Source organism: Bactrocera neohumeralis, chromosome 2 (assembly GCF_024586455.1).
Source record: "Bactrocera neohumeralis isolate Rockhampton chromosome 2, APGP_CSIRO_Bneo_wtdbg2-racon-allhic-juicebox.fasta_v2, whole genome shotgun sequence".
Lineage (NCBI taxonomy): Eukaryota > Metazoa > Arthropoda > Insecta > Diptera > Tephritidae > Bactrocera > Bactrocera neohumeralis.
In genome coordinates, this window is record NC_065919.1 from 22627836 (window position 1) to 22653530 (window position 25695).

The 25695-nt window shown below is 35.4% G+C and overlaps 10 protein-coding genes across 13 annotated transcripts in view; 5 read left to right on the forward strand and 5 right to left on the reverse strand.

Annotated features, from left to right (window-relative positions):
* Positions 1 to 1041: 1041 nt before the first annotated feature.
* Positions 1042 to 12633, reverse strand: LOC126750756 (bifunctional methylenetetrahydrofolate dehydrogenase/cyclohydrolase, mitochondrial). 3 transcript variants are annotated; one of them, XM_050460479.1, is made up of 3 exons: positions 12476 to 12633; positions 1483 to 2270; positions 1042 to 1421 (listed from the first exon to the last, which is right to left on the reverse strand). In XM_050460479.1, the coding sequence occupies exons 1-3, from the start codon at positions 12490 to 12492 to the stop codon at positions 1279 to 1281; spliced, it is 948 nt and encodes a 315-aa protein (XP_050316436.1). In that variant the 5' UTR covers positions 12493 to 12633; the 3' UTR covers positions 1042 to 1278. The 3 variants fall into 3 exon arrangements, with proteins under 3 accessions (XP_050316436.1, XP_050316435.1, XP_050316434.1); XM_050460478.1 differs by lacking the exon at positions 12476 to 12633 and adding an exon at positions 9727 to 9826; XM_050460477.1 differs by lacking the exon at positions 12476 to 12633 and adding an exon at positions 9181 to 9359.
* LOC126768102 (nuclear factor NF-kappa-B p110 subunit) lies at positions 4139 to 8133 on the reverse strand. Its single transcript, XM_050485996.1, has 2 exons — positions 6605 to 8133; positions 4139 to 6542 (listed from the first exon to the last, which is right to left on the reverse strand). Exons 1-2 carry the CDS (start codon positions 7502 to 7504, stop codon positions 4401 to 4403), a joined length of 3042 nt encoding a protein of 1013 aa, XP_050341953.1. The 5' UTR covers positions 7505 to 8133; the 3' UTR covers positions 4139 to 4400.
* A 541-nt stretch (positions 12634 to 13174) lies between the features above and the next one.
* Positions 13175 to 15904, forward strand: LOC126768109 (pre-mRNA 3'-end-processing factor FIP1). Its single transcript, XM_050486003.1, has 6 exons — positions 13175 to 13749; positions 13813 to 14800; positions 14864 to 15146; positions 15200 to 15356; positions 15423 to 15496; positions 15553 to 15904. The coding sequence occupies exons 1-6, from the start codon at positions 13417 to 13419 to the stop codon at positions 15710 to 15712; spliced, it is 1995 nt and encodes a 664-aa protein (XP_050341960.1). The 5' UTR covers positions 13175 to 13416; the 3' UTR covers positions 15713 to 15904.
* LOC126750773 (uncharacterized) lies at positions 15787 to 16706 on the reverse strand. The gene has a single exon (XM_050460503.1). The coding sequence runs from the start codon at positions 16608 to 16610 to the stop codon at positions 15981 to 15983; it is 630 nt and encodes a 209-aa protein (XP_050316460.1). The 5' UTR covers positions 16611 to 16706; the 3' UTR covers positions 15787 to 15980.
* Positions 16707 to 16941: 235 nt separating this feature from the next.
* LOC126750781 (uncharacterized) lies at positions 16942 to 17449 on the forward strand. Its single transcript, XM_050460511.1, has 2 exons — positions 16942 to 17106; positions 17167 to 17449. Exons 1-2 carry the CDS (start codon positions 17048 to 17050, stop codon positions 17447 to 17449), a joined length of 342 nt encoding a protein of 113 aa, XP_050316468.1. The 5' UTR covers positions 16942 to 17047.
* LOC126750775 (phosphatidylinositol N-acetylglucosaminyltransferase subunit P) lies at positions 17415 to 17940 on the forward strand. Its single transcript, XM_050460505.1, has one exon. It carries the CDS (start codon positions 17415 to 17417, stop codon positions 17913 to 17915), a length of 501 nt encoding a protein of 166 aa, XP_050316462.1. The 3' UTR covers positions 17916 to 17940.
* Positions 17941 to 17942: 2 nt separating this feature from the next.
* On the reverse strand, positions 17943 to 18786 carry LOC126750774 (pre-rRNA-processing protein TSR2 homolog). The gene is made up of 3 exons (XM_050460504.1): positions 18632 to 18786; positions 18417 to 18555; positions 17943 to 18362 (listed from the first exon to the last, which is right to left on the reverse strand). Exons 1-3 carry the CDS (start codon positions 18746 to 18748, stop codon positions 18034 to 18036), a joined length of 585 nt encoding a protein of 194 aa, XP_050316461.1. The 5' UTR covers positions 18749 to 18786; the 3' UTR covers positions 17943 to 18033.
* A 315-nt stretch (positions 18787 to 19101) lies between these two features.
* Positions 19102 to 20102, forward strand: LOC126750770 (DNA replication complex GINS protein SLD5). The gene is made up of 3 exons (XM_050460501.1): positions 19102 to 19349; positions 19404 to 19857; positions 19919 to 20102. The coding sequence occupies exons 1-3, from the start codon at positions 19251 to 19253 to the stop codon at positions 20038 to 20040; spliced, it is 675 nt and encodes a 224-aa protein (XP_050316458.1). The 5' UTR covers positions 19102 to 19250; the 3' UTR covers positions 20041 to 20102.
* LOC126768104 (cilium assembly protein DZIP1L) lies at positions 20058 to 23105 on the reverse strand. Its single transcript, XM_050485998.1, has 5 exons — positions 22918 to 23105; positions 21204 to 22859; positions 20977 to 21118; positions 20734 to 20896; positions 20058 to 20612 (listed from the first exon to the last, which is right to left on the reverse strand). The coding sequence occupies exons 1-5, from the start codon at positions 23015 to 23017 to the stop codon at positions 20193 to 20195; spliced, it is 2481 nt and encodes an 826-aa protein (XP_050341955.1). The 5' UTR covers positions 23018 to 23105; the 3' UTR covers positions 20058 to 20192.
* A 2335-nt stretch (positions 23106 to 25440) lies between these two features.
* The window catches only part of LOC126750750 (acetylcholine receptor subunit beta-like 2), a 28397-nt gene continuing 28142 nt past the window's right edge, over positions 25441 to 25695 (forward strand). For both annotated transcript variants that reach the window (XM_050460466.1, XM_050460467.1), the window contains exon 1: positions 25441 to 25627. In XM_050460466.1, coding sequence (XP_050316423.1) covers positions 25570 to 25627 — 58 coding nt within the window. In that variant the 5' untranslated portion in view covers positions 25441 to 25569. The remainder of the gene's footprint in view (positions 25628 to 25695) is intronic.

The window sequence follows — 25695 nt, forward strand, 5'->3', positions numbered from 1 at the left end:
CCATATGCCTTCGATAACATGCCAATTAAATGGAAATTTATGCAAGACAATGACCCCAAACACTCCTCCAAACTAGTTAAGAATTGGTTTAGTGCGGAGAAAATCGTCTTAGATTGGCCAGCGCAGAGCCCCGACTTAAATCCCATTGAAAACTTATGGAATGAAGTCAAGATTAGAGTCGCCATGAAAAATTATAAAAATCTGGACGATCTTTGGGCTGCCGTTCAAGAAGCTAGGCATGCCACACCTAAGACCAAGTGTGAAAAACTGGTTGAGAGTATGAGTCGCAGGTGTGAAGCAGTCATTAAAAACAAAGGCTATAGCACAAAATATTAGCTACTAAATTGTTTGTACACAAAAGAACCAGATAAAAACCCGTTTTTAACTCGACTTTTACCCTCTTTTGCAGATTGTGCCATTTATGTGTCCATCTAATTTCACCACTTTTTCTACCTTTTCATAATTTTTGTTGTGTTATTAATGCATTCGAAATTGAGTTTGTGCTATATTTTATATGTAAGGAATAAACTTTCAGAAATCCGCAAAAACTTGGTTGTTTGAAAGAATATTAAAGATACTTTAGCATATGAAAGTATACTTAAATGAATGTGCCATTTATATGTCCATAGCTGTACATATAATACCAAGTGCATTCTCATGGTACGAATAGATAGATTTACATGTTAATTAAAATTCTTTCACACGTATTTCTTCTTTTACACATATTATTTTTTAAATTGGTTCCAATAGTGAGTTTCATATGAAAATCTGATTTTTTTTGCACAAGCAATCTACTATCCTATGTCCAATCCCATGTTGTCCCATGTTAATCATGCAAAAAGGAGATATTGTTATAACACCCAAAAATGAGAGTGTATACGTTTTTTCAAATTTTGGAAGAACTGAGTGCAGTGAAATTTGAAAAAAGAAATGAAAGTTAAATTGTTAGGTATAGTAAACTTCATCCGTTTATACTAGGTCAGGTCTACAAAGTCTAAAAGTTTAGCGAGATTTATAATATTTAATAATTTTTTCACCCAATTAACGTTCACATGTTCCACCATAACATGCATGTACATATGTCTTTGTGTATAAATTTTTCTTTATTATACATATGTACGTATGTATACATATATCTTATGACTACATACATTGTATGTATCTTTTGTTATACATATTTAGCATATTAATTACATATTAGATGATAGTAAAATAAGAAACAAAAAATACTTTAGTAGTAAAACTATAATTTTAAATAAATTTTCTACTGCGAAGAGTCTAATCGCTGACGAAACTAGTGGAAAGTTTCGTCTTAGCGAGCGTCTGTGCTACCATGAATGTATTGCTCATTAACATCGCCACTGTCATCGGTCCAACTCCGCCTGGCACCGGCGTTATGTGGCCAGCCACTTTACGCACTTCTGTAATTGAAAATAATTAAATAAGAACTTAACCAATAAATACTTCGAATTCGTTACTCACCTTCAAAATCGACATCACCGACAAGCTTGGTTTTACCTGGCTCTGCTCCGGGTATGCGTGTTATACCAATATCTATGACGCAAGCACCAGCCTTAACCATATCACGGCGCACAAGTCCCGGCTTGCCAACAGCGGTAATTATTATATCAGCATTCTGACAATGTTTTTTAAGTTGTTCAGGTGGCGTATTGCGATGACATATGGTTACTGTGGCATCCATACCCTTCGACACATGTCGACCATCTGTATGTAACAGCATCGCTGTTGGCATGCCTACATTCTTGGAACGTCCAATTACCACTACATTTTTGCCGAATGTGGGTATTTCGGTCCGTCGTAACAACTCATACACACCCAATGGTGTTGCTGGTACAATGCTCTTCATATCGAGTGCTAAGCGACCGACATTTATCTCGTTAAAACCATCAACGTCTTTCGACGGCGCTATAGCATTACAAATGGTATGCTCATCAATGTGATCCGGTACAGGTAACTGAACTAGGATACCATCAACAGTCGTATCTTCATTTAACTTCCCAATGTACTGTAAAAGCTCCTCCTGGCTAGTAGTATCAGGCAAATCGATGGTGTTGCTAATTATACCAACGGTTTTAGCAGCGAGCATCTTATTTTTTACATATGTCTGGCTAGCTGGATCCGTGCCAACTAAAATAGCGGTTAGCCTTGGTGCACGATTTCCCTGTGCTACATAATCCGCAATCTTTTCCTTGAGCTCATTCTTAATTTTGTCGGCAATAGCCTTTCCATCGATGATTTTCGCCTCATGACTGTAAATAAAATATGATTTTTTATAGTTATTGTTTTAACCGTATCTTAAAAACAATTGAATATCGAAAAATCAAAATTTGTAACTTTTACATAAATAAGTACCTACCTAAATGTATACAATGTGCACAGTTTGATTTTAAACCATTTTATTGCTTATGATAAAATCAGTGCTTCATATATAATAATTGACCACAGTATATACATACATATATGGACATGTACACATACACATATATTCTTTTTAAATTGAGGTTATCTGAGTTCGTAAGAAAATCCCCAACGTTGTCACGTTCCTATATAGGTATATATACCATACAAAAAGCTTTCAACATACACACATATGTATGTATGTATGTATAAATCTATATTTTTGCATCTGCATATTTATTAGAATCGTCACATGAGAAAACCTCTTACTCATGCTGCTGGAGTGACTTTCATTACAATGTTTTTATAGAATCCTTATATCATATTCCATAATAAGGAGCCTGATAGATTTCAAAATAGTAACATAAGAGCGCCTTAGTCTAATGTCCTCTTTTCACAAATGTTCTATAGTATTTCTACCGTTATTAACACGTTTTTAAAAGTTGAAAAGTTACAAATAAATACGTTTGACATTATTAAGTTTGTCACGATGATTGTAATATCCAAAAAGAAAGGTCGGAGACCATAAAAAGTATGAAACGCTTCTTGGGGAGAAGAGCACATGCACAAAATTTCGACTCGATATTATCGGCTGATGTTATCATATTTAGTCCGTGTGACAGACAGACGGTCGTGGCTTAATCGACTCAACTTAACACGGTGATCATTTATGCACATAGAAAACCGTGACGTACCTGTGAAGGGTATTATAACGTCGGTGGAGCTATACGAATATAATCTAGCTTCTTATTCAAATGTGTAATCCATTCATCGACATTTCTGTATGCAGATCGTCAATACTAGTGTTGATGTAACGGTTATTCAAATCGTTTTCAGCGTTTGTTTACTGGTTCTCATTCATGTTATCTAACGGTTTATCCAGGAAATGCACTTTTTGATATATGTGGGCAGAAGTAAGTGTAATATGCGTCTACATGATTTCCATGCGATAAATACATATGTATGTAGAAGTCTTTAATATGAGGTTTTATTTTTTATTATAAGGATTGCATAACTAATACCGTTTTCATATCATCCGCCGAAATGTATTAGATACTCTTTTTATAAATAGTACATACATATAACATAATTCGCTTATAAATTCATACTTATCAGAAATATCAATAGTTAAAACAAGTGTAAACCGTAGCTTTTCATATTACATATAATTCAAAAGAATCAGACTTGGCCCGCAACAAACTTGAATCGATTCCTGAGAAAATGTGATGTATGTACATATGTATGTACGTAATAAGAATGCACATATACTCATACATAATGCAAAACCTACAAATACACAAAAAAGTATGGGTGTAGATTAAAAGCATTCATGACATCGCGTCAATGAATAACTCAAGGGGATTCACATACTCATATATGTATTTGTTGTTCATTTGAAATAACAAACAAGCATTGCACAATAAATAAGTATTTGCTAGTATATGTGGGGATTTACCCATGCACATATGTTGTTCCAATGTTAAATAGAAATAAACATCATACATTTGGTGACGTTTTCTCGTAGAAATTATTGGGGGCTTGTAAGTAAATTCCCCCAAAATATGCGGAAGAGTTTGCGGAAAGTAAAAATATTTATTAATCATGTTACATACCTTTATCAATACCTATAGCCATTATGTACACCTCTTTATCATAAAACCCATTATCATATCTGATATGTTCACATAATTTTTCGAATACTAATGACAACAAGTGCGTATGTTCTGTACATCTGAGTAAATAAGTTTATTCATTATATATTATTTATTATATTATAGTACAATTTGGAATTATTTTTATTCTTTATAAATAGAAGTAGATAAGTTATACAAACAAATTATAAGTTGGCCAGTACATTGTAATTAAAAAAAATTGTTTGTAGTACTTGACATGCCAAAAAAAAAAAAAAGTAAGTCTAAACACCTTAATAACGCAGATATAATTATAAATTAAATTTTCTCTTCGTTTAAATATGTACTTATTTATATATTTTGTAGCAGCTTTAAGATCTGTTTATCTACAAGGCCTAAGGCATTGATGAAAACGTCATATTCAATATTTTTACGCATATAATCTAACATATCGTCAGCTTTGTTCCACAAACAAAGTAAATGTTGCATTTTGCAGGGCACAGCTAGCTGCTTCCATTTATCTTGCACACTTAAAGCAGCAACTAGATTCCGATATTTTTGTGCATCGCACAACAGTTCCTCAAAAGTTGTCGGTTGCTTATTTACGGCAATGTCATTGTCCACTTCATTCAGGCCCATGCCTTTAAATTCGTCCTTAACTCTGATTTTTCCCCTCTGTTTAGTTTCATCGAATGAATTCGATGTTCCTTCTTCGTCTTCTTCACCGGAAGTTGAAGACATTTCCTCTTCTTTAACAACTAAATTAACACTGTCAACGGCTTTATAACCTAACGATGTGAAATATGTGATAATTTGTGTGCCCACTTTTGTATTAAGCTCTTTAGCTAAGTCACCAGCATTACGTCCAGCTGCATTGGATGCATGCATGAGTTCGATTACATTTTGTGTTGCAGTTTCTAAAATCAACTTAACAAACTCATAATCTGATTGCAATACGGCCATATGTAAGGCATTGTTTTGTTCCTTAGCATTTGGTACAAGTGCTGCTCGGTGATCATGTTGCAATAACTTTTTAGCCACGTCATAATTCCTTTGTCGAATAGCTAAATGCAGTGGTGTAAAGCCTTCGTCGTTCTTAATCGCCAAATTTAGGCGTACACCACTATTCAGAAAACTTTCAGTACATTTATCATGTTGTTCTTTAACTGCAATATGCAGTGCTGTGTTTCCATCATGATTTTGAATATTTGGATCGCAACCGAGTCCTAATAGAGGGCGTATATAATTGACTCGATTGTGCAAGCATGCAGTATGTAGAGCGCTTTCATTGCGTGCATTCAGCACTTTACTAAAGAGGTATGTTAGCTTGAAATATTCCAATACATGACATATTTTTATGACCAATTTCGGATTATCACTAGCTATAATTTCATGGAGAATATTTTCACGAAATTCATTTCTTTCCGAATGCTCCATAAATATATCATCAATTTCTTTTGCTGCTTTTGCTTTCGTTAATTCGTTTTCACTTTTATTTTTCGATGTTCTTATATCATCGAATATTTTAAATATTTTTTGTAAATAGCTATTGCGCTGTACGTCCGTAGGTGCTACTACTATAGATTTCATATACTCTTTACGTAAATCACTAGATATTTGTCGGTTTGAAAAGGATGTTGTGGATACACCATCCTCTACGAGAGTTCCAGTAAGATTATTGGTAGGAGTTCCAGGTCCAGAAAGCTCATTATAAATATCTATGATACCCGATATGTTGCCAATAGAATCTATTCGGCATATATTTTCGAGTTCTTCGGAATTCATTTGCATACATTCTTTAAACGTATCGCTACCTATTAACCGATTGATTTGTAAATTTTTGTCATATTCTTCACTAATGGTTGGATTATTCATTCTATAATCACCACCTTCACCTCCAGTGTTACCAAGTTGCATTTGTATTTGATGGTTTTCCACTTTTACGTTAGCTGTTTGTTCCTGTACTGGTTTTGGTAATTCAAACGAACTTAAAGAGCTGCCAGAACCAGAACTGCTAGTGGACCTCGAGCAGGTTCGACGTCGTTTCCGCGAAACAATGACGTCACGAGGCTTATAACGGAAAGTTACAGGTGGATAACTACGTTCATCATCGGTAGGTCGTACCAATTCTATGCAAACATCTACAGGCTTATCAATATCCTTGTCTTTGTATGGCGGAGTTTGACAAACAATTGCGTATTGGTGATGGACGTCAGATTCTCGGAATTTACCATATGCTTCCCACACTAGGTCTTCGTCATCGTTGAATTCATAGAAACGTACTTTTATGTTTTTCTTGCTAACTTTTTCAACTAGAAGAATGAGATCATCGCCGCCAGACACACTTCCGGTAGCAATACTTAAACGACATATGCGTAGTTCACCAGTTTGTGCGGATTTACGGTTGTTGATAGGGTTTGTATATACCGGGGCAGCTATACGAGTGTAAGTGTCATCATCTTCCACTTTGAACGCTTCAAAACATAAACGCACCTATAAGAGTAAACATAAGTTTTAAAAATATAAAAAAGCACACTCCCTACAATGTTGTTTACCTGATTGAGGTTCATTTCCTTTGACTCTTTTTCTGTTTCTTTATGTAACTCTTGTACTTCTTTTGTAGTTAATTCATCACGAGCCAATTCAAATTTCAATCTATTCATTTTCTTATTTAATAATTCATCAAAAATAAACTTCTTTGCTGTGTGTATGATTCCCATATTTTGAAATTGTGCCACGTACCCACGCTCGGGGGAAACAATCAAACTATGTGGATCACAAATGTCAGTATCATCTTTACGCACTACTAATTGATGCGAGTGTGGACTTTCCAGATTGGTTTGAAAGAGGCTACATCGTATAACAGCTTTACCATTAAAATTACACAATTCCACTTCGGGGAATGTTTTTGGCGTACGCTTGGAATTGGCACCATTCAACGAACCATGTGTTCCGTGCATTTCAGATTTATAACGAAAACGAAATTTTTCCACAGGATGTTCAAGTATACGCAGCTCCGCAGGATATTTCCCATTTGATGTTATTGTTTTCTTCGTCGCTCCAGAAATATTTGTGAACATTTGTGATGATTGTGTAGGAAGTCCACCGTATTGATGTTGTGGTAATGTAACCATTGCTGAAGGCATTCCCATAACCGGTGCGAAATTCATACAATTATTTGTTGCATTTAAGGGATGAGCATTTTGGTTGTACAACAGGGTTGCATTTTGCAATGTGGCGTAAGAAGGTTGATTGTGTGGAGACTCGGAGGGTAAGTTCATATTTGAAAATTCTGTTCGTAATTGAGACGATGGAGACTGTGATGGTGACGGTGGGGTTGACTGCACGCTACTATATCCAGGTGACATTGTTGAATATCCACTAGTACTGGCGTTTGATGATTCGCTTACGTAGCGAATACTGTGCGTATCCATATCTATGTACTCGTTTATCATTTTGAATATTTTGATTATGTTTATCTTTTTCTTTTGATAGGGAGATAACTTTATTGTTATATAGTATACATGTATATGTGTGTGTATTGATATTTATAATATTCAACCTTGAATCACTTCTAATTTCACGTTGTCACGATTACGACACTGAATACTATAATGTTACTTTATGTTGACTCTAACACTAAGCACAATTCAAAGAACTTAAACACATGTAAGCATATGTGTCTTTAATATTTTAACTACTTGTCTTGCAGGTTGAAACTTTTTGCGCAATTAACAACTGACTTGATCAAGTGATCAAATTAAAATGAATGTTGTTGAATTCATTCGTTGTTCATCGTGATGAGGCACCGCCATTTGAGATGGGTTCTTCCCCGAGGTTGGTATTTCTCTCCAATTGCTTGTGGTCGGGTAGTTCGTTCGTAAAAATTACGATCGTGCAAACAGGTAACGAACTTAATCGGTGAATCACATTTATTAAAATAAACACTTAATACGTTTACTTCACACTATTAATAATTTCTTGCAATGTTTTTTTCTTTAATAATATTATATTAACAATTTTGTTTTTATAAAAACGTGTAAATTACTCCGCGTTCACAAAAAAAATACGTCTACAACTAAGCACAAATGTGCCGACATTGCTTTCCAGAAGAGATTGGTAAAACTTTCAATAAAGCTTTTATCAACGATTACATTAGTATATATGTATGTCGTTATCGATACTTTTAATTGTTAAACATTCTGTAAATTTTGCGCCATTAAATATGCCTTTACACTTACCTATGTATATACAATTATACGGCTTTAGTATATTTTTATTATAGTGAATTAAACTAAATCACTAAAAATCAGTTTTATAAGTCATGAGGATAACGACTATATCTACCTAACTATCGAATGTGTCGATCACGAAATACATATACTCGAGAAATAATACATATATATGTACACACATATGTATGTATATAATAGATACGGTTACCTTGTCAAACGAGCTTTTGTAGATAAAGTATGAACTCGAAAATACGAACAAATGATAATCTGAACATCGCTACATTGACTACTCTAAAACTAAATGATTCAAATTTCTATTCGATTTCAAATATTTCAAATATATTTCTATACGCAGTAAGTTTCCACCAAAAATATGTATTAGTTTAAAAATAAAAAGGTACAATTACAAAACGTTCGACATCCTAAATAATTTGTTAATGTGAAAATGTTTTTAATATTTCGTGTTTTGAGTTCGAGTTAGTAAGCTCCTCCTGCAAGTCAACTATCGATTATATTGCACTTTAATTATTCAAGAGCGGTACCAGATTTGAACCAGACATATATATGAGATCACTACCAAAGTCGGTTGAAATCAATAGACATTAACAAATATGTTATAGAAAGTATTAATTTTGTGCCTACTTAAATTTTTTCGATTATTTTTAATTATTTTTTGGCATATTTAAAAAGATTTTCAGCATTTTTTTTATTATAATTATTAATATTAGTTACATAGTATTTTAAACTTTCAATACAAATTTTCCCGCTTACAAAAATCAGGGAGAATCGAGTATATCGGCAACATTGTAGACGATAAAAATTGCAGAATGAAAGTATTAAATATGCCTACACAGTTTTCTTTCATTCAACTAGTGATATTATTTACACAAACAAACCTGCTGTAAGAAAAACTTTTTGTCACATGTTTGCACTTAAGTAGGCTCATTGGTTGTGTTGTGCAATTGCAAATATGCAATGCATACCGAATTTTCAAACGTAAAAACATTAAATCTGCACAGAACTAAAACGACGCACAGCTGTTTTTTGACATTTGACTACCATTGCATGCGAGGTGGTGTCAAATTGTTGTTGACCAACCTCGTGTTTACACTTACACAAACAGATAAATACAAAAACAATACGATACGTATGCTTATGTTTCAAAGCGCGCACGTTTTTTTGTCATTATCTCACACGATTAAAAACGCTTCACAGTTAAAATGCGCCAAGTGAATAAGCTGGTTAATGTATAATACATATTAGAATATATCGTATTATGATTACACATTTTTGCTTAACTCAATTTGAATTATTATTTAATACATTACTAAGTTAAAAAAAGATCAAATATATACATATATCGTATTATGATTACACATTTTTGCTTAACTCAATTTGAATTATTATTTAATACATTACTAAGTTAAAAAAATATCAAATACCTTATTTCAAAATCTGCCATTTTCACAACTTAAAAACAAATAGTTGTCCAATTTTATCCACACAATCAAAGCAACCAGCCAGGAATAAAGGGTTGTTAAACTTATTCCAGTGTGAGAGCGCCCCAAAATTAGCGTTTTTTATAACGTTTTCCATTATGGCCAGATTGAAAAAAATAATTATTTGTGGGCATTAAATTGAAACACCCAACATTTAATACGAATAAAGACTACTATATAGTTGTTGTTTATTATATGTAGAAACTATTTAAATCTTTTTAAAGAATGATATAACAACTGACTTTTGTCTTTTCAATACCCAATAATAGGATTTAAGCTTGTTAGCTCTCAATCATTAAATGTTTTTAATCATTTTCCATTGAAAATATACTATGATGCTTCAAATTACAAAACCTTTCATCAAATACCTTTAAATTTCACAAATTCATTTAATTTTCATTTTTATAAGTGGTCTTGAACGATGCAACTAATCCCTCCGTTTACATATTTTTTTGGTAAGATTTCAATCTGGCCATCGCTCGTTTCCAATTGCTAAACGTCAAAACCTACTGAACTCGATTAGCTGTCAAAGTTCAGTAGGTTTTGACGTTTAGCAATTGCTCTCTCACTTCCAGTGAGAGAGGAGTTAAAGATCTCTTTATCTCTGCAACCAGCGCTAATAAACTATAATTTCACTTTACCTCAACGAAGGAAATTGACAGACATTTTTACTCGTAGTAATTCTCCAAATTACGATTTCGAGTCAAACTATTCACTTGGCTCAAATTAACTCTATGCATATACATACATATGTACATACATACATACTCTATGTGTATTGTGTAGATATTACCTGTCTGTTCTCTATTGTTACGCTTGAGTACAACAGACTTCTTATTTGATATCATGCTCAAAAACAACAACAACCGAAACATGGCATATGTACATATATGTACCTACAAACACACATAAGAGCATGGAAATAAATTTTGCGTCGATCAGCATTATACTCACATTAACTTCACACTCAACTTATCCAATAGCAATTTAATGGTACAAAATGAGTTGAGTTATTTTTTTTTTAATTTTACAAATTGGTATTGCCACATAAAAATAAAAATATGTATAAACATATTAAAATATATTTAATAAATGCGAAATTCATATAATAATATCCACGGTGGAAAATTTGAAATTTTTTTGTTTGAATATTTCTAAATAATTTGATAAAAATGCCCACTTTTGTTACGAAGCAACGATTGTTATTGTTGTTGATGATAAGGAGATGGCAAAAGAAAAGAAATGATGATGAAATGCCATAAGATTTTGCATTTGAGATTACAAGAACATTCACACGTTTGTATACATGAATGATTTTACTACATAAAAAAATGGTATTACTTGACATATAGCGCAGGAAGTTGTAACTACGTATGTAAATATGTATGTATGTATATATGTATTTGCAGTAATAAAACTAAAAGTATAGACATACGTTCTATACTACCAATAAGTGTTAAAAAAGTAAACTTTTTTTCTAAAAATATTTGTAACTCGAATAATAATTTTAAAACTCAGATTGCCTCTAAAAAATTTTGCCAGTTGCGGTATACCTTTAAGAATACCGTTAGCGAACCCACATTTAAAAACTCATTTCAAATAAAATATAAGTATGTATAAATACGAATTAAGCAAATATAATTTCGAATTATGATGCTTTCAAAATTAATGAACAACTTGTAGCTTCAAATGCCTTAAACAGGCTCACATATGTATGTACATACATATATTACAGATTAGGCAATTAGTAAAGTAATCTTTCATCAGCTTTCTAAGGTCGGGGGAAGACATTGATAAGAGAACTACTACTGAGGTGAATCATAAGGCATTTTATGTGCATACATACATACTTACAGATGTACATATGCCTATTGAGAGTAAAACTGTTAATTTTTTTGTAAAAAAATAGCTGCTTGAAGACTACTTAAACATCAGAGAAACAAATATTGCTTTTCTATAGAATGCAGGTAATATTAGGAAAATACGTTTACTTTTCATTAAATAATAGTATTAGAGATGCTCTAAATATCTACATATGTACATACGTCTTCCGAGTAGCAGACGGCTAGACAGAAATGCACTCAGCAACAGCTTTAAGTGTGTTGTTACGAAATTCTGCTGGAAAACATGTTTTTAATAACTGCACATTGTTTTTATTACATTTTAAATATTCAGGCTGATAAGTAACAGATCATTCTGGCGTCATAGATTAAATAGGGTGTGTGCGAGTATATCCCGTGCGTCAGGACAACAACAAAGCAGGCTTTTAGAGAGGTCATTACTTGTAATAAACATACATTATTATACAAATATAAGTGCTGATGAATGAAGACAAAATGAAACAACATGATTTTTAATATTAATACATTTTATGTTTTTCGCGACCCAACTTCTAACATATTTAGTGGTACTCTTAAGCAGATTCGTACTTTCACAGCACAAAACGAATTAAACTATTTACCATAGTTTTGAGTTTGGTTTATATTGTTGCGTGATATTAATTGTTATTATGCTTTTTTTATTTACAAAGTTCTTATAATTTTGGTATTAATAAAACAACTTAAATTTAATTCAATTATTAAATTCTTAAATAAGAATTGCTATTTTTTTACATTTAATTATTTATTAAAACATATTGCTAATGTAAATATTGAGCTTCAATAAAGAGTTTTGGACATTTTCAATAACTTACCTAATTTTCAAACGCATTCTGCAAATTTTTCTTTTATAATTTATAAGCTTTTTGCTTTAATTACACTTACTGTTATAATTTTGAAACAACTCAATCGAGCAATTTATCGAAAATTAAAAAATAGCTTTAGAACATAAATTGTTAACTGATCAATAGCGCTTTCAACAATGAATGAGAAAATAATGATTTTTAAAAGTAAAACCAGAAACAATTTAAAGCTTTTATAGAATGTTAAGTCAAGAGATGTTAAAGCTGAGAGCGAGTTGATTAAATACTGATAGGTAACAATAGACACATTTGCCGTATCTCATGGAATTTATTGACAAATAACTAATTAAATAATTTTTTTTCTTTTGGAAATAATATTTTTTATCCAGTAATTTTTTATACTGCAATATCAATACCGCACAATATCTAATGAATTGTTTATTTACGTTTGCGCAAACAATAAATTCATTAGGTTTACTATAAAGTATGCAAAAAAGAAAGAGATTGCATGCATTTATAGAAAATTATAAACATCAAATTGATTAAAAAAATAATTTCGTAATAAATTTACAAACTAAATACATATATATGGAAGATATGTGAACACATTTACAATAGTATATTCATATCTGCATATTGAAAATACATTAAGCTAAAGTATTAATAAAATTATTTTTTTTTCTGAAATTTTTTATTAAGGATTGACGTTACGAGATAATAAAAAAAAATATCGAAAGAACTTTTGCGAAAATAAACCAAACGCATGTATAACAGTTTCATAAATATTTACTGCGTTGAATTTGAATTATCGGTCGCCCTGTGCCTCGAACGATTAGACGCATTTATGTAAGTATATTACTTAGGCGAGAAACTTTAATAAACGCATTTTGGTGACAGTATACGTATTTTCATTTAAAACCTTTGAGGACAAAAGATTAGATATATAGAAAATCATGGCCGATGATACGAATGAGGATAGCTGGCTTTATGGCACATCGAATCCTGATTCTACAACAAATGAAGAGAATGTTGAGGCCGCAGGCGGCATTGCCGATGAAAGACCGCTTCTTTCGCAAAAATCAGAAAATGAAGCAACAGCTTTGGGGGGAGCAAGTGAAGCAACAGTGCCACCACTGGGGGGATCTCCTGATGAAGAGGAGCCGTTTGGGGAATTCGAAGATCCAGCACAAGAAATGGAAGAGGATGAAGAAGCCGCAGCGGCAGCTGCTAGCACAGTGGCTGATACTACTGATGGTGACGACGATGGGGGCGAAAACGCACAAAAGGTAAACATTTAAAAGTAAATTATTAATTGGCGTGTTTATTATATTGATGTTTATAACCTTTAGTCAAAAAGTTCGGAAGATGGTGAGGCGAATTCTGATGATGACGACGACTCTGACGATGATATTAATGTGGTAATTGGTGATATAAAAGCAGCACCCAGCACGTATAATATTAAGCAGCGAACAAATTTATTGGGTGGACCACCAGGATCAGGCCAAGAAAAGACCAAATCTGGCGCGCCAGGCGGAAAATTCAGTGTTGAAGATTTTGAAGGCGTTGGTACTATAAACGGTGTTCCAGCACATGAATTTAGTATTGATTCCTTAGAAGATAAACCGTGGCGAAAACCTGGAGCGGATATAACTGATTATTTTAATTACGGTTTCAATGAAGAGACCTGGCGTGCTTATTGTGAACGACAAAAAAGATTTCGTATTCAAGAAAGTGGTGTTGGTTTGGCTAGTTTAACACAAAACATAAATCAATCTGGTGAAAGACAGCATGACGGTCCTGCAAATGGCGCACCGATTACCACAATGACACAAGGGATGGTGCCGGAGCAGATGCAATTGCCACCACCAGGAATTTTGCCACCACCTCAAGGTATGCATCATGGACCGCCTCGCATGGGAATGGGTATGCCACGAGGACCAAGACCAATTGTCAGTACGAACAGTAAAGAGAACCCTATTCAAGTAATGACAGCTGAATGTCGTGAATATTCACGTCCTGGTACGGTATCACAAATACCAACAAATTTTGGTGCACCACCGCCTAATGACGAACCGTATTTCCCGGAACCCGAAACATTTGACTATGGTTATGAGCCTACACAAGAGTCACAATGGAATAATGAAAATCCCAATTGGATGCCTTCAGGAATAAAAGAGTTGACGCCCGGGCCTAGTATGGCACCACCACCTGCAGCTGGTATGGCTGGGCCACCTGGTGTGCCGCCAATGGGTGTCCCCCCACCACAAATCGGGGGACCGCCACCACAAATGCGGCAACATCCACCGTTATTACCTGGCATGCCTCCACCAAATATGGGTAAGTAATTTACTTTGTTCAATAGAATCTTTATCTCATTAGTAATTTAAATATTTAATTCAGGCATGGGACCACCTCCACCAGGTATGGGCATGATGATGGGTCCCGGAGGAGCGCCACCAATGAGAATGCCGATGGGGCCACCACGAATGATGGCTCCACATGGTGGTGGGCCACCAAATCCTGTCCTTATGGATCGCGAACGGCACGAGCGTGAGCGTGAAAGAGAGCGGGAATATGAGCGTACGGACCGAAGAGATAGAGACAGGGATCGCGATCGTGAAAGAGATCGAGAAACCGAAAGAGAGCGGGAACGTGAACGAGAGCGAGAAAGAGAACGTGAAAGGTAAGTGAATTTAAAGAACTCAAAATTGTATTATAACATAATTTATTTTTTAGACCACGACGAGAACGTTCGCGTAGCCGTGAAAAAACCCGAAGACGATCGAAATCGCGTGAAAAAGAGCGTGACCGCGAACGAGACAGAGAACGTGAACGGGAACGTGATCGAGAATCCGAGCGAGAAAGGGAACGAGACAGAAGCGAAAAACTTGATGTAAGTTAACCAAAAAGAAAATATTTATTGTAATTTTTTAATGCTTTATTTGTTTCTGACATATAGGACTCTGATCGTGTGGTAGATGAAGAACGTGAACGAAGACGACGCGATCGAGACCGAGATCGTGAACGAGAAAGGTGATAAGGTTTATTTATTTTAATTAACTGAAGTTTTTAATGGAGTCCCGTTACAGGTCGCGGCGAGAGCGCTCGCGTAGCCGTGAAAAGACTCGGCGCCGCTCCAAATCTCGTGAAAAAGAGCGTGAGAGAAGCAGTAAAACAAGTAGCACATCTTCAACAAATCGTAGTGACAAGAAAAAATCGCATCGTAAAGATAAAGAAGAAGAAGAGTAAAACACAAGATTCCGGTGTAGATGAAAACAGCCTGTTAATTAGAAAAATAAAATATTAAAAGAACACGCGAAAAGTTTTTGCCGAATTAATAATTGTTCGAAGTTAGCAATTTTTCAATTATATTTATGACAGAGCAAAGGACATGGACTTAGAAGTAATCAGAATAAACGCTACATATAAAATACAAGTTAATACATATCTATGAACTTAAATTTCTGCCCATTGCAACTTAAAAATATACAAATACGAATTAGATAGACGAAAGTGTTCACTCTTTAGGAGAGGGTAGTTCTTTTTCAGCTTCGGCCCGCTTTTTTTGATCCATTTTTTCTTCTATCGCTTCCAGCCGTTTATTCATGGATCCAAGCGACTCCAAAAGTCCGGTTTGTATTTCCCCATATCGTTTCATAGCCAAAATTAAACTTTCTTCTATTAACTCGGCTTGGTGAGCGAACTCGGTGTTATCTTCTGAATGCTGTTTCAAATTTTCGGTACATTCGCCTGGTATACTGCGGAAATATTCAGCGCCTAATGTCGGTTCAAGTTGTTTTACACGATCCAACTGTTCGAATTGAGAATGTAAGTCTGGGGCTATAGCATTTAAATAAACTTCTTTTGAGCGAACTTGTTGATTCTCTTCTAAGAAATTTGGATCCAAATATTTTTCAAGTTCAGGAGCACGAGCAATTGTTTTTGCAATTTGTTCACGGTTACCAATAACCCCACTTAGCATACTATTCACTGTTAGTAATGAGTCGACTACTGTATCGGGTGCGGCTGGTGGTTTGTTTGAATCGGAGCCAGCACCTGCAGAAGCTGTGTTTCCTTCGTCGGGAAGCGGACCCAACATTCGAGATAGTGTATCAATACGCTTTTCAAGTAAATCTAATGCTTCCATTGTTGGTTAAGTTTGTAAGCGGTAACTGAACAAAAATTGTAAAATTACAGATATTTTCAACGTATGATGTCAACAAATTACTTGTCAAATATTTTGTTTGTGCATTTTTGACGGCACAGGGCGTAGTTTATTTATTAACTTTTAAGAATACCATTCATTATATATTAAAGTTTATCTTTTGCAATATTAACTTTTTATTAAAACACGTGATATATACGAATTTGTAGCAAAAATAAATTTTGTAGAAAAAAAACATGTTTCATGTAATGCAGTTAAATTCTTATGTTATGTGTAGTAATTCCATTTCACATTGTGAACCCTATTAACCATTTGAACCTCTGAATACATGAAGATCTTCGCATGTTTATATCACGGTAGAGTTTATATACACCATGATAAGTGCAAGTTAAAAAGTAATTGATAATAATAAGTTAAATATGCAACCTTCAACAGATTCAGGCTCTGATGAACATACAGAGAAAAAAGCTACTGAAGCGTATGTTAAAGTGAATTGCTGTATCAATATACTTTTTCTAATATTCTTGGTTTTTTTCAGGACTCTAAAAATCCCATTCGAAACAGCAAAGAGTGCAGAAATTGCATACCGTGTGTTAAGTGTGGATAAAGAACCACGTCGCAATTTTGTCAAAAAGGAGCTCCTTTTATTGGGTGATCAAATAGAAGTGCATTTTGTTGCCGACCAAGTAAAAAATCTTCGCACAGCAATCACATCATTTTTTGGTGCTCTTCTACTTTGTACGGATACAATAAAAGAATTTGAGCTAAAAAACTCTGACAACGACAATGCCGGAGCACACGCCAGCGCCAACTCCACATAGAGCAGTCTATGGTTTTGGTTTTTATTTACTATTTCTTACTCTTTTCATTTTGTATGTAATGTGGGCATTGCTTCCAACAGAGAGTTGGGGTTTGCATTACTTACCTGATAAATACTTTGCTGCCTATCTTCCAATACTAATACTTATGGGCATGTTTTTCTTCGAGTTCTTCATATACCCCGGGATAGGACTTGCGATGACACCCAATGTAGATCAATTGGAGTCTGTGATGGATACAGCTTTATTACTTCGACATGCAGAAATAGATATAGATGCAAAATCATTGAATACAAGTTTATGGTCTAGAGTACGACACAATATACAAGTGACTCCTCGAAAAGAACGTAAAGTGTTGTCAAATTGTAGATATTGTCAAGGCACGCATCAACTACCAGCTGCTCATGAACAGATATCTACATTACGATTTTTAGATTTACAAGATGTTAACCGGAGTATTATGGATTAAAATAAACCATAAATAAATGCACCAATATTTTGAGTTTTCACTTTAAAATATAACATGCGTGAACTCGTTTATTTAACTACGTTAGTTAAGTTATGTGAAATTTTTTTACGAATATATACTATTTCCTTCTAGTACGCACAGTTGTCCAGCCAGGTTCAGGTTCTACGAATTCTTCCTGTTGTTTTCTGCGTGTTTGCGATCTTGTTACACGGCTACAACTGGCCAAATCACTGTCATCATCGTCTACATCCATACCATCTTCTGAGTCACCACTCTCATCATCTTCGTCTGAAGATGAATCTTCTCCTGCAACTGGTGTATACACAATTTTTACATCTGGGCGCAACCAGTCTTTACCCTGTGGCAGTTTGCTTAATTCGCTTTCAATTAGCGCATACTCGCCTTTAAGACAGAGCGCTTTGTAACGCAATAAATTACGGCAGATCTCTGGAAATATAACATTATTTTTTTTCCTCCTAAATTAAAATCTTATAGGCTCACCTGGAATTGAGTTGTCATCACAGATTGTGTCGAATTCCTGATCTAATAAGTCTTCCAAAACATCTTGCAGTTCGCCTTGTGTTATATTTTCATTGCCTATGCAATATTTGTATGTGTAGTCCATAATTTCAATTGCTAGCTGTGAAAAATATTCGAATAATTTATTAGACATACATATATGTATATATATTTAAACGTATTGACATTGACTGTACTTGTTGTCCATTACGTCCACCCATTCCATGTTCAACAGCTAGTCGCAAATTTTGCCAGTTGTTGAAGATTTTTTCCAAAACCAAACGGAAATTCTTTTGGAAATCTGCTTGGGTCATGTCTCCAGAGGTTTGTTTGGGAAAAAGATCTTCTATAGTAATTGTCAAAACAAACTCAAGCACATGTGTAGGCAGGGTTGCATACAGAAAAGCAAAATTACTATCAAATCATAATGTAAATAAATTAATTAAAAAGAGTCCAATACTAAATAGAAAATTAATCGAAATTATATTATTAAATATTAATTAAAATTATAAATCAAAACATTTCACGTTGTAAAATATTCTGTTTTTTTTTTTTTTTGTAATATTAAACAACAATGTATAATGTTTTGGAAGCTACTATAATTTAAGACATTACTGTACGAACATTTGACTGAAACAGCTGATCTTAAGACACCATCAGCGATTTTTGAGACTACTCAACAAGGGTTAATTAATCATCCAAAACAAAACTCATTTATATAGCACTTCATTGTTTTTAATTTTTATCTGCGCGCCATAATTTATTTAAGCATAGATCAAGTCGAAAAATAAATTTAACAAAATACATATCTTAATAATGTCTGAGGGCGACATTATTCCACCGCTAAGCGATACGGAGCAAAATGAGGATTTTGATGACCAGGTTGACGAGGAGGAATTGATTACAGCTCAGAAGGTGTAAAGATAATTTTGCGTCAACAATTTTTGCAATATATATTTTTGCTTGTAGGTGTTAGAAATTGTTGAAACAGCATGGAAAAATGAATTATGTGCACCCGAAATTCTGCAACATCAAACGGACATGTTGGAGCTGATGCTTGGACAGGTAGCACATATGGAGGAGAATATGAAAGATTTGGATAAAAATGATTTCCGATTCATCGTACATCAAATGGAGTTGGAACGTATTCGATATGTCATGGCTAGTTATTTACGGTGTCGCTTACAAAAAATAGAAACCTACACTAGACATATTCTTAATGAAGAGGAAACTAGAGAAGTTGCTGAAAAGCGGCTTTCACCGGAAGAGTTCAAGTATGCACAAGAATTCGCTGATAACGTCGAACAGTACTTTCAGCAAGTGGCGTTGCAGTATATGCCTAATATGCAGCGGGCGGAAGCTGAACAACGCATAGTGCGACCGAATCTAATGAGTCACGTATTCATTAAAGCTAATGTGGATGGTAATTTTCGGACTGCAGTAACTAGTTTAAGAGTTTAGTAATATAAATTTATTTTTTTCAGTTCCATCTGTTGTCGTTGGCGTGGATGATGAGGAGGTCGATTTGACTGCTGGTTCGCAACACATAATACCTTATCAACTAGTGTCCGATTTAATATACAAAAATCAAGCACAACTAATATAATATTACTCCTGTAATAGTTTAGGTATAATGATGTAAATATACGAATTTTATTATTTTTTAAATATGTATGTATATATAATATTGGAGTTTTATATGTCTATTTAATAGTCAATGGTTACATCCTCTCGCCACTGCCATCAATGTTTTTTTAACTAAGTGTTTTGGCTAAGTGTATTAAACATAACACGTTTGCGCGTTAATGGTACAGGTGGAGCAGCATGTATTTGTGCAGTCGCCACCTGTTGATTAGCGATATTCATATCGTCGTCAATCGGCTGTCGCATTGGAGAGGCGAGTATACGTTCTAAACGTTGTTTGAATTCGTCTTTTTCACGCATAGTCTGTGTAGTTTGGATAGGTGTGGACGTCAGCTCAAGTGTTTCGAAGCTTTCTAATTCGGTTGAAACTTGTACGTCATCGCGCTTCTGTCGCGCTACATTGTAAGTCGTTTTCGGTTTAATTGGTTTGGTGTGCATCAACATATCTTTAACGGGCTCGGGAAGTTTTGTAGAGCACAGCTTATCCACCAGCTTTTTGATTTTGTTACGCGTTACATAAAAGTTGGGATATTTCTGTGATTGGGGAGAAAACAAAATTGAAATATTTGCATTTAAAACAAGAAAAACGTTAGCTTTGGTTGCACCGAAGTTATAATACTGTTGTTATAATACTATTCACAGCTGTGTGACACACCTGCTTTAATTTTTGCCGTTTTTCAACCAGTTCCGAGTTCATGCGCTTCATGGCAGCTGTGGATATGGCAAGCGCTTTTGGTTCCAAGCCGGCCGCAATTAAGCGTTTATTTACCATTCTCTGAGCATCGTTTCGTGTGAAGAGTTTCGGTTTTGGCGGTTCTCTAAGCACAAAAAATATGTAGATACAAATAATTTTAGATAAGAACATTGTAAAACTATTTGTTTTTGGGTATAGGTGTACTTAGGGTTTTTCGCAGCCTCTACTTTTTTCTTTTCTTTGACATTTGCCGGTTTCTGAAGTGTCGGGGTTAGTTCCGTTTTACTGCTGCTTTCCTCACTCTCACTACTCAAGCTCTCCGCGATATCCGTGCTGTCGTTTTCAACTGTAAAGTTTTTAATTATATGTACATAGATGTAGAAATTATTAATTAATTTTCAACATTAATATTCTTGGTAAAACACTCAAACCTTTATCATCTAATACCAAATCCGCATTTTCTGGCTTAACAAACGTTCTATTGCTCTCCGCGCTCAGCGAACACAATTCTTCGCCTTGCATATGCTTCTTATCCGGCAATGCTGTTTCAACACTTCTGATTTTGCGCACTCTTGGTTTTGGCTTCACTGCCGTTGCCGCCGGCCTAATCTCTTCATCCATTATTAAATACGTTTCATCGGTGTGCTTAGCCCTGTCTGGTGCAACGACTTCCGAAACCACATTAATGCTTCGTCTGATGCGTGGCATACGCTTCGCTGCTTCGGGCTTCGGTTCAATACTTAGACTAGAATCACTATCTGTGGGATTAAACGCTGTATATGTTATATCGCGTGGCGGCAAATTCGTTTCAACAATGGAAGCAGCGCGTGTGCTAGTTTTTGTTTCTGCATCTTTCGTTTCGTCTGCTGCATCAACGGAAGCTTTCTTTTCGCTCACTAATCTAAGTTCAGCAGCGTTGCGTTTCTTTATTTCGCGTTCAAGTTCGTCTAGTTTCTCCTTATAGTTAGCCTCCATGTTGTGTACGAACTCTTCCAGCTTTTCTGCGCTTTTTTGCCCGATTTCAACCACTTTCTGCGTTAACAAGCGCTCGAGATCTTCCACCGAAGGGGAACCATGTCTTGACAAGGTGGCTGCATCTATGCGTTCCTCCTCCACTTTTGGTTCGACAGTCGCAGTCACTGGTGTCATAGTCGGCGCAGTTTTCGTCTCTTCCAATGTGTGCACGATTTCGCCAAGCTTCCGATTAATTTCAGCAATGGACTCCTCATTATTGGTCTGCTGCATTTGGCGCCACGCCTCAAATTCCTGTATTTTCGTCTGCAACTTATTTAACTGTGCTTTGCGTTCCCTCATCTCGCTGCTGTCGGTGCTGGCGCTATTTAAGGTCGCATCTGCGCCGTCATCTTGTTCTTTAATCTCCAGCAATTCACTCTGTATGGCGATGCTTTTAACAGTTTTCGTTGGTTCACGTGGCGTACCACGCCTGCTGCTGTTTGACGTTGTCATATTGCGTTCACGTATATCGCGTTCCGCATTGTTAAGGCGCTCTTTAAGCTGCTTAATTTCCAGCTCCAATTTGATGGCATTAATCAACTGTAAATCATTGTGCTCGCGCTCTTTGGTGCCGGTAGAAGTTTCAGTATGACGTTCAGAGATTCCAGCGTCGTTACTGTTATTGGTCCTTCCCAGAACTGCTACATTGTTTGTGGTTCGCATGCCATGACGACGACTAATGTGTATATTCAGCGCGTCGTTGCTGATGAAGCTCTTAGTGCAGAGATGACATGGATATACCACCTCGTGTATAGCCTCGATTTGTGTGATCTTCTTGTGTAGCTGTAAGATCTCATTATTCGCTTCGGTAAGGGATTTTCGCAATTTGGCAACATCCATTTGCGATTCGGCGTGCGCCTCGCGCAACTCACGTATAGTTTCATCGAGAAACTTGCGACAGAAGAGCAGGTATTGTATGGCAAACTGTGAGACTACGAAGTACTTGGCTATGCCACTATCTAATATATTTGTATCCAATATTGTGGCCAAAGGCGCTTCGGAGAGATGCGCCAGCAATGAGTCTACCTGCTCGATTCGTTGATCCTGCAGTAGACGCTCAATTTCGATGGATCCTACGTAGGCAAAATGTTGTTTGGATAGCGTTTTTAATTATGGTTTATATTTGCTTACCTAAAATACGCCAGTCGATGGGTCCATCTTTGTATTGCCGCAGCTTAAAACCGGCTTCACGCGCAACTTGTGGATAATTGTAATCAAAGTTTATTGCCATTATCGTGTGGCAAATCAAACAACGCACATTAATGTAAATAAAACACAAAAAATCATACTTCCTGAAAATATAGACAAATCTGTTTTTGTTTGGCCGAAACGCTGTCAATGGTCGCCAAGCAACAATGTGACTTTCAACTTTGAGGGGGTCACGTAATAGGAAAGGGTAGTTTATAAAATGCTTAACGCTCAGCGTTGCTGTATTTGGTTAACAAACACAGAAGATCGAGTTAATGTTCCACAAGGGGGGAAATGTTGGATAAGTTAAGTAAGGAATCTGCGTTGCGTGATGTATGTTGATGGGTATCTTCCGTCCGTAACCTAATACAAAAGAAGGAATGAGGAATGAACTATGTGATGTGAAACATTTGATATAATAGAATTCTTCGTACTGGAATCCTTGTTTCCACACTCTTCCCGCACTTCTTCTCTGTCTTAGCGTTTCAGTTGGTACTTCAATTAGGTTTTGTGGACAAAGCGCTTTAAAGTGGTTGATGTTATTGTAGTACCAAAAATTATTCCCTTAAAAGTTTTAACTCAACGCATATGGAGGGCATTTGTGAGGTATTAATCCATTTCCGTTGACCTGATTGTTGCGGAAACGACAATATACATATATGGATGACATAAGATGATATCCACAGTCACAAGCTTTATCAAAATATTTGCTGGTTTCTAGAGTTATTCCTCAAAGAGTTATCGTACTTTAAGTAGTTTGACAATACCATAACATGCGATGTGGGCGTCATTATTAATCGACGTTTTATTTCATCGAATAAGGCATATAGGTTCCCACGTCACTGTTGACAGTCATAACTTCGAAGTTTTTGATAATTTCTTCAATCTTGGAATCAGTATTAACAGCAACAACAATCTCGAAATCCATCAGAATATCTCTTGCCAACAGGTACTACTTTGGACTGAGTAGGCAATTGAGAAGTAAAGTTCTCTCTCGACGAACAAAGACCAAACTCTCTAAGTCACTCATCCTTCCCATCCCTATTATATGGTGCGTAGTCATTGACGATGGCAACAACTGTTGAGTCGGCGTTAGGATTGTTTGAGAGAGTAGTTTTGAGGATGATTGGCCACGGCGAGTTTCGAATTCGATGGAACGATGAGCTGTACGAGATATACGACGACATTGACATAGTTCAGCGAACTAAGAGACGGCGGCTGCGTTGGCTAGGTCATGTCGTACGTATGGACGAAAACACTCCAGTTCCGAAAGTATTCGACGCAATACCCGTGGTTGGAAGCAGCGGAAGAGAAAGGTCTCACCTCCGTTGGAAAGACCACGTGGAGAAGGACCTGGCGCTGTTGTTAACTTGACTATAATCGCGTAAACGGTGTCTACGCCAGTAAAGGAGAAGAGAAATCTACCCTCTTATTTCATTGTGATATTGTTGTTGGTGTTAATACTGGTTCCAAAATAGACGAAACTATTTACGACTTCAAATTTATGACTGTCAACAGTGACGTGCGAGCTAAGTTGCGAATGCGATGACTGTTTGTTTGATGACAGGAGGAGTCCTTGTTTACAACCAGACCCATACGCTTCGCTTCCTTATCCAATCTGGGAAAACAATAACTAACGGTGGTTGTTGAGGCCAATGGTATCAATATTTTCGACGTACGACTTACGACAGCTTACACTCACACGATAGAGAGTCCGCTTTGTTAGTTAGTTTCCCAAATTCAGATATAGTTATGTAGAATCAGCTCCTTTTCGTGCTAACGCAAGCAGCATTAAAATCGATGAAGAGGTGGTGTTTGTTGATCTTCTTTTCACGAGTCTTTTCCAAGATTTGGCGCATGGTGAATATCTGGTTAATAGTAGATTTTACTTCACAGGTCTACAGCCACATTTGAACATTTTAATTTTTTCGTTCATGACGTTATGAACTTATATACATATGTATGTATATTACATGGGTTTACGGGTTTTAAAAAATCGAATTTTTTTATTGTCTTATTATATTCTACAACACTTCTAGAATATTGTCCTAAGTTACAGCCTTAAGAACTTGTGCGCTAGAGGCTAGCTAAGTTAAGTGCGTCGTCTTTAAACGCGTTTTTCTCGAAATTGTGTTTTTGTGGCAAGATTTCTCGAGAGCTACTCAACCGATCTTCATGAAATTTTATACAGGTCTTTGAGATACAAATCTGAAAGAAAAAAATCTATTTTTTAGTAGATTTTTTCAAGCTTTCAAAAAGGTAAATACATATTTAAACATGTTAATTATTCTTAATTTTTAGCAAATTCAAAATTTGTGTAAAAGTTCAAAATAAAAACCCGTTAATATTGCTTTCAAACCACTCATTCTGTTTTAAGGGAAATTTCCCTTACTTCAAATGTCATCTAGATGCCGATACAGCTTCCGTATAGCTCGGCATACGCATAAAACTTTAGTCCTGCAAATGAGCGCATCCTAAACGCTCGAACCACGTTCGTCGTTAGCAATAATTTTAGTGATAAAAAAATATGTGAAACAATTTTATACAATTTACATGTGTAAAATAATAAATTAGATAACGTTGGCACTCGCGAAGATGTTAAAAGTAGTTTTTGTGCATTTTTTACTCCTCTTTCCCTACAGTAGTGCAACGCGTGAGTGACAAAAAGAAAAATATCAACGAAAATTAATTAGTTTACTTATTATTTTGGGGTGTGGAAGC

Coding starts and splice junctions, on each gene's coding strand:
- LOC126750781 (XM_050460511.1), top strand. CDS start 17,048: ATGCAACCTTCAACAGATTCAGGCTCTGATGAACATACAGAGAAAAAA. Junction 17,107..17,166: donor GAGAAAAAAGCTACTGAAGC/GTATGTTAAAGT, acceptor GGTTTTTTTCAG/GACTCTAAAAATCCCATTCG.
- LOC126768109 (XM_050486003.1), top strand. CDS start 13,417: ATGGCCGATGATACGAATGAGGATAGCTGGCTTTATGGCACATCGAAT. Junction 14,801..14,863: donor CATGCCTCCACCAAATATGG/GTAAGTAATTTA, acceptor TATTTAATTCAG/GCATGGGACCACCTCCACCA. Junction 15,357..15,422: donor ACAGAAGCGAAAAACTTGAT/GTAAGTTAACCA, acceptor TCTGACATATAG/GACTCTGATCGTGTGGTAGA.
- LOC126750770 (XM_050460501.1), top strand. CDS start 19,251: ATGTCTGAGGGCGACATTATTCCACCGCTAAGCGATACGGAGCAAAAT. Junction 19,350..19,403: donor AATTGATTACAGCTCAGAAG/GTGTAAAGATAA, acceptor TTTTGCTTGTAG/GTGTTAGAAATTGTTGAAAC. Junction 19,858..19,918: donor CATTAAAGCTAATGTGGATG/GTAATTTTCGGA, acceptor TATTTTTTTCAG/TTCCATCTGTTGTCGTTGGC.
- LOC126750756 (XM_050460477.1), bottom strand. CDS start 9,290: ATGTTTTTACGTTTGAAAATTCGGTATGCATTGCATATTTGCAATTGC. Junction 2,271..9,180: donor AAAAGTTTTTCTTACAGCAG/GTTTGTTTGTGT, acceptor TTTTATTTACAG/TCATGAGGCGAAAATCATCG. Junction 1,422..1,482: donor CGGTGATGTCGATTTTGAAG/GTGAGTAACGAA, acceptor TTTCAATTACAG/AAGTGCGTAAAGTGGCTGGC.
- LOC126768102 (XM_050485996.1), bottom strand. CDS start 7,504: ATGATAAACGAGTACATAGATATGGATACGCACAGTATTCGCTACGTA. Junction 6,543..6,604: donor AGGAAATGAACCTCAATCAG/GTAAACAACATT, acceptor TTACTCTTATAG/GTGCGTTTATGTTTTGAAGC.
- LOC126750774 (XM_050460504.1), bottom strand. CDS start 18,748: ATGACCCAAGCAGATTTCCAAAAGAATTTCCGTTTGGTTTTGGAAAAA. Junction 18,556..18,631: donor GTGGACGTAATGGACAACAA/GTACAGTCAATG, acceptor TATTTTTCACAG/CTAGCAATTGAAATTATGGA. Junction 18,363..18,416: donor TGATGACAACTCAATTCCAG/GTGAGCCTATAA, acceptor TTATATTTCCAG/AGATCTGCCGTAATTTATTG.
- LOC126750775 (XM_050460505.1), top strand. CDS start 17,415: ATGCCGGAGCACACGCCAGCGCCAACTCCACATAGAGCAGTCTATGGT.
- LOC126750773 (XM_050460503.1), bottom strand. CDS start 16,610: ATGGAAGCATTAGATTTACTTGAAAAGCGTATTGATACACTATCTCGA.
- LOC126768104 (XM_050485998.1), bottom strand. CDS start 23,017: ATGGCAATAAACTTTGATTACAATTATCCACAAGTTGCGCGTGAAGCC. Junction 22,860..22,917: donor CATCGACTGGCGTATTTTAG/GTAAGCAAATAT, acceptor TTGCCTACGTAG/GATCCATCGAAATTGAGCGT. Junction 20,613..20,733: donor AACGGCAAAAATTAAAGCAG/GTGTGTCACACA, acceptor CCCCAATCACAG/AAATATCCCAACTTTTATGT.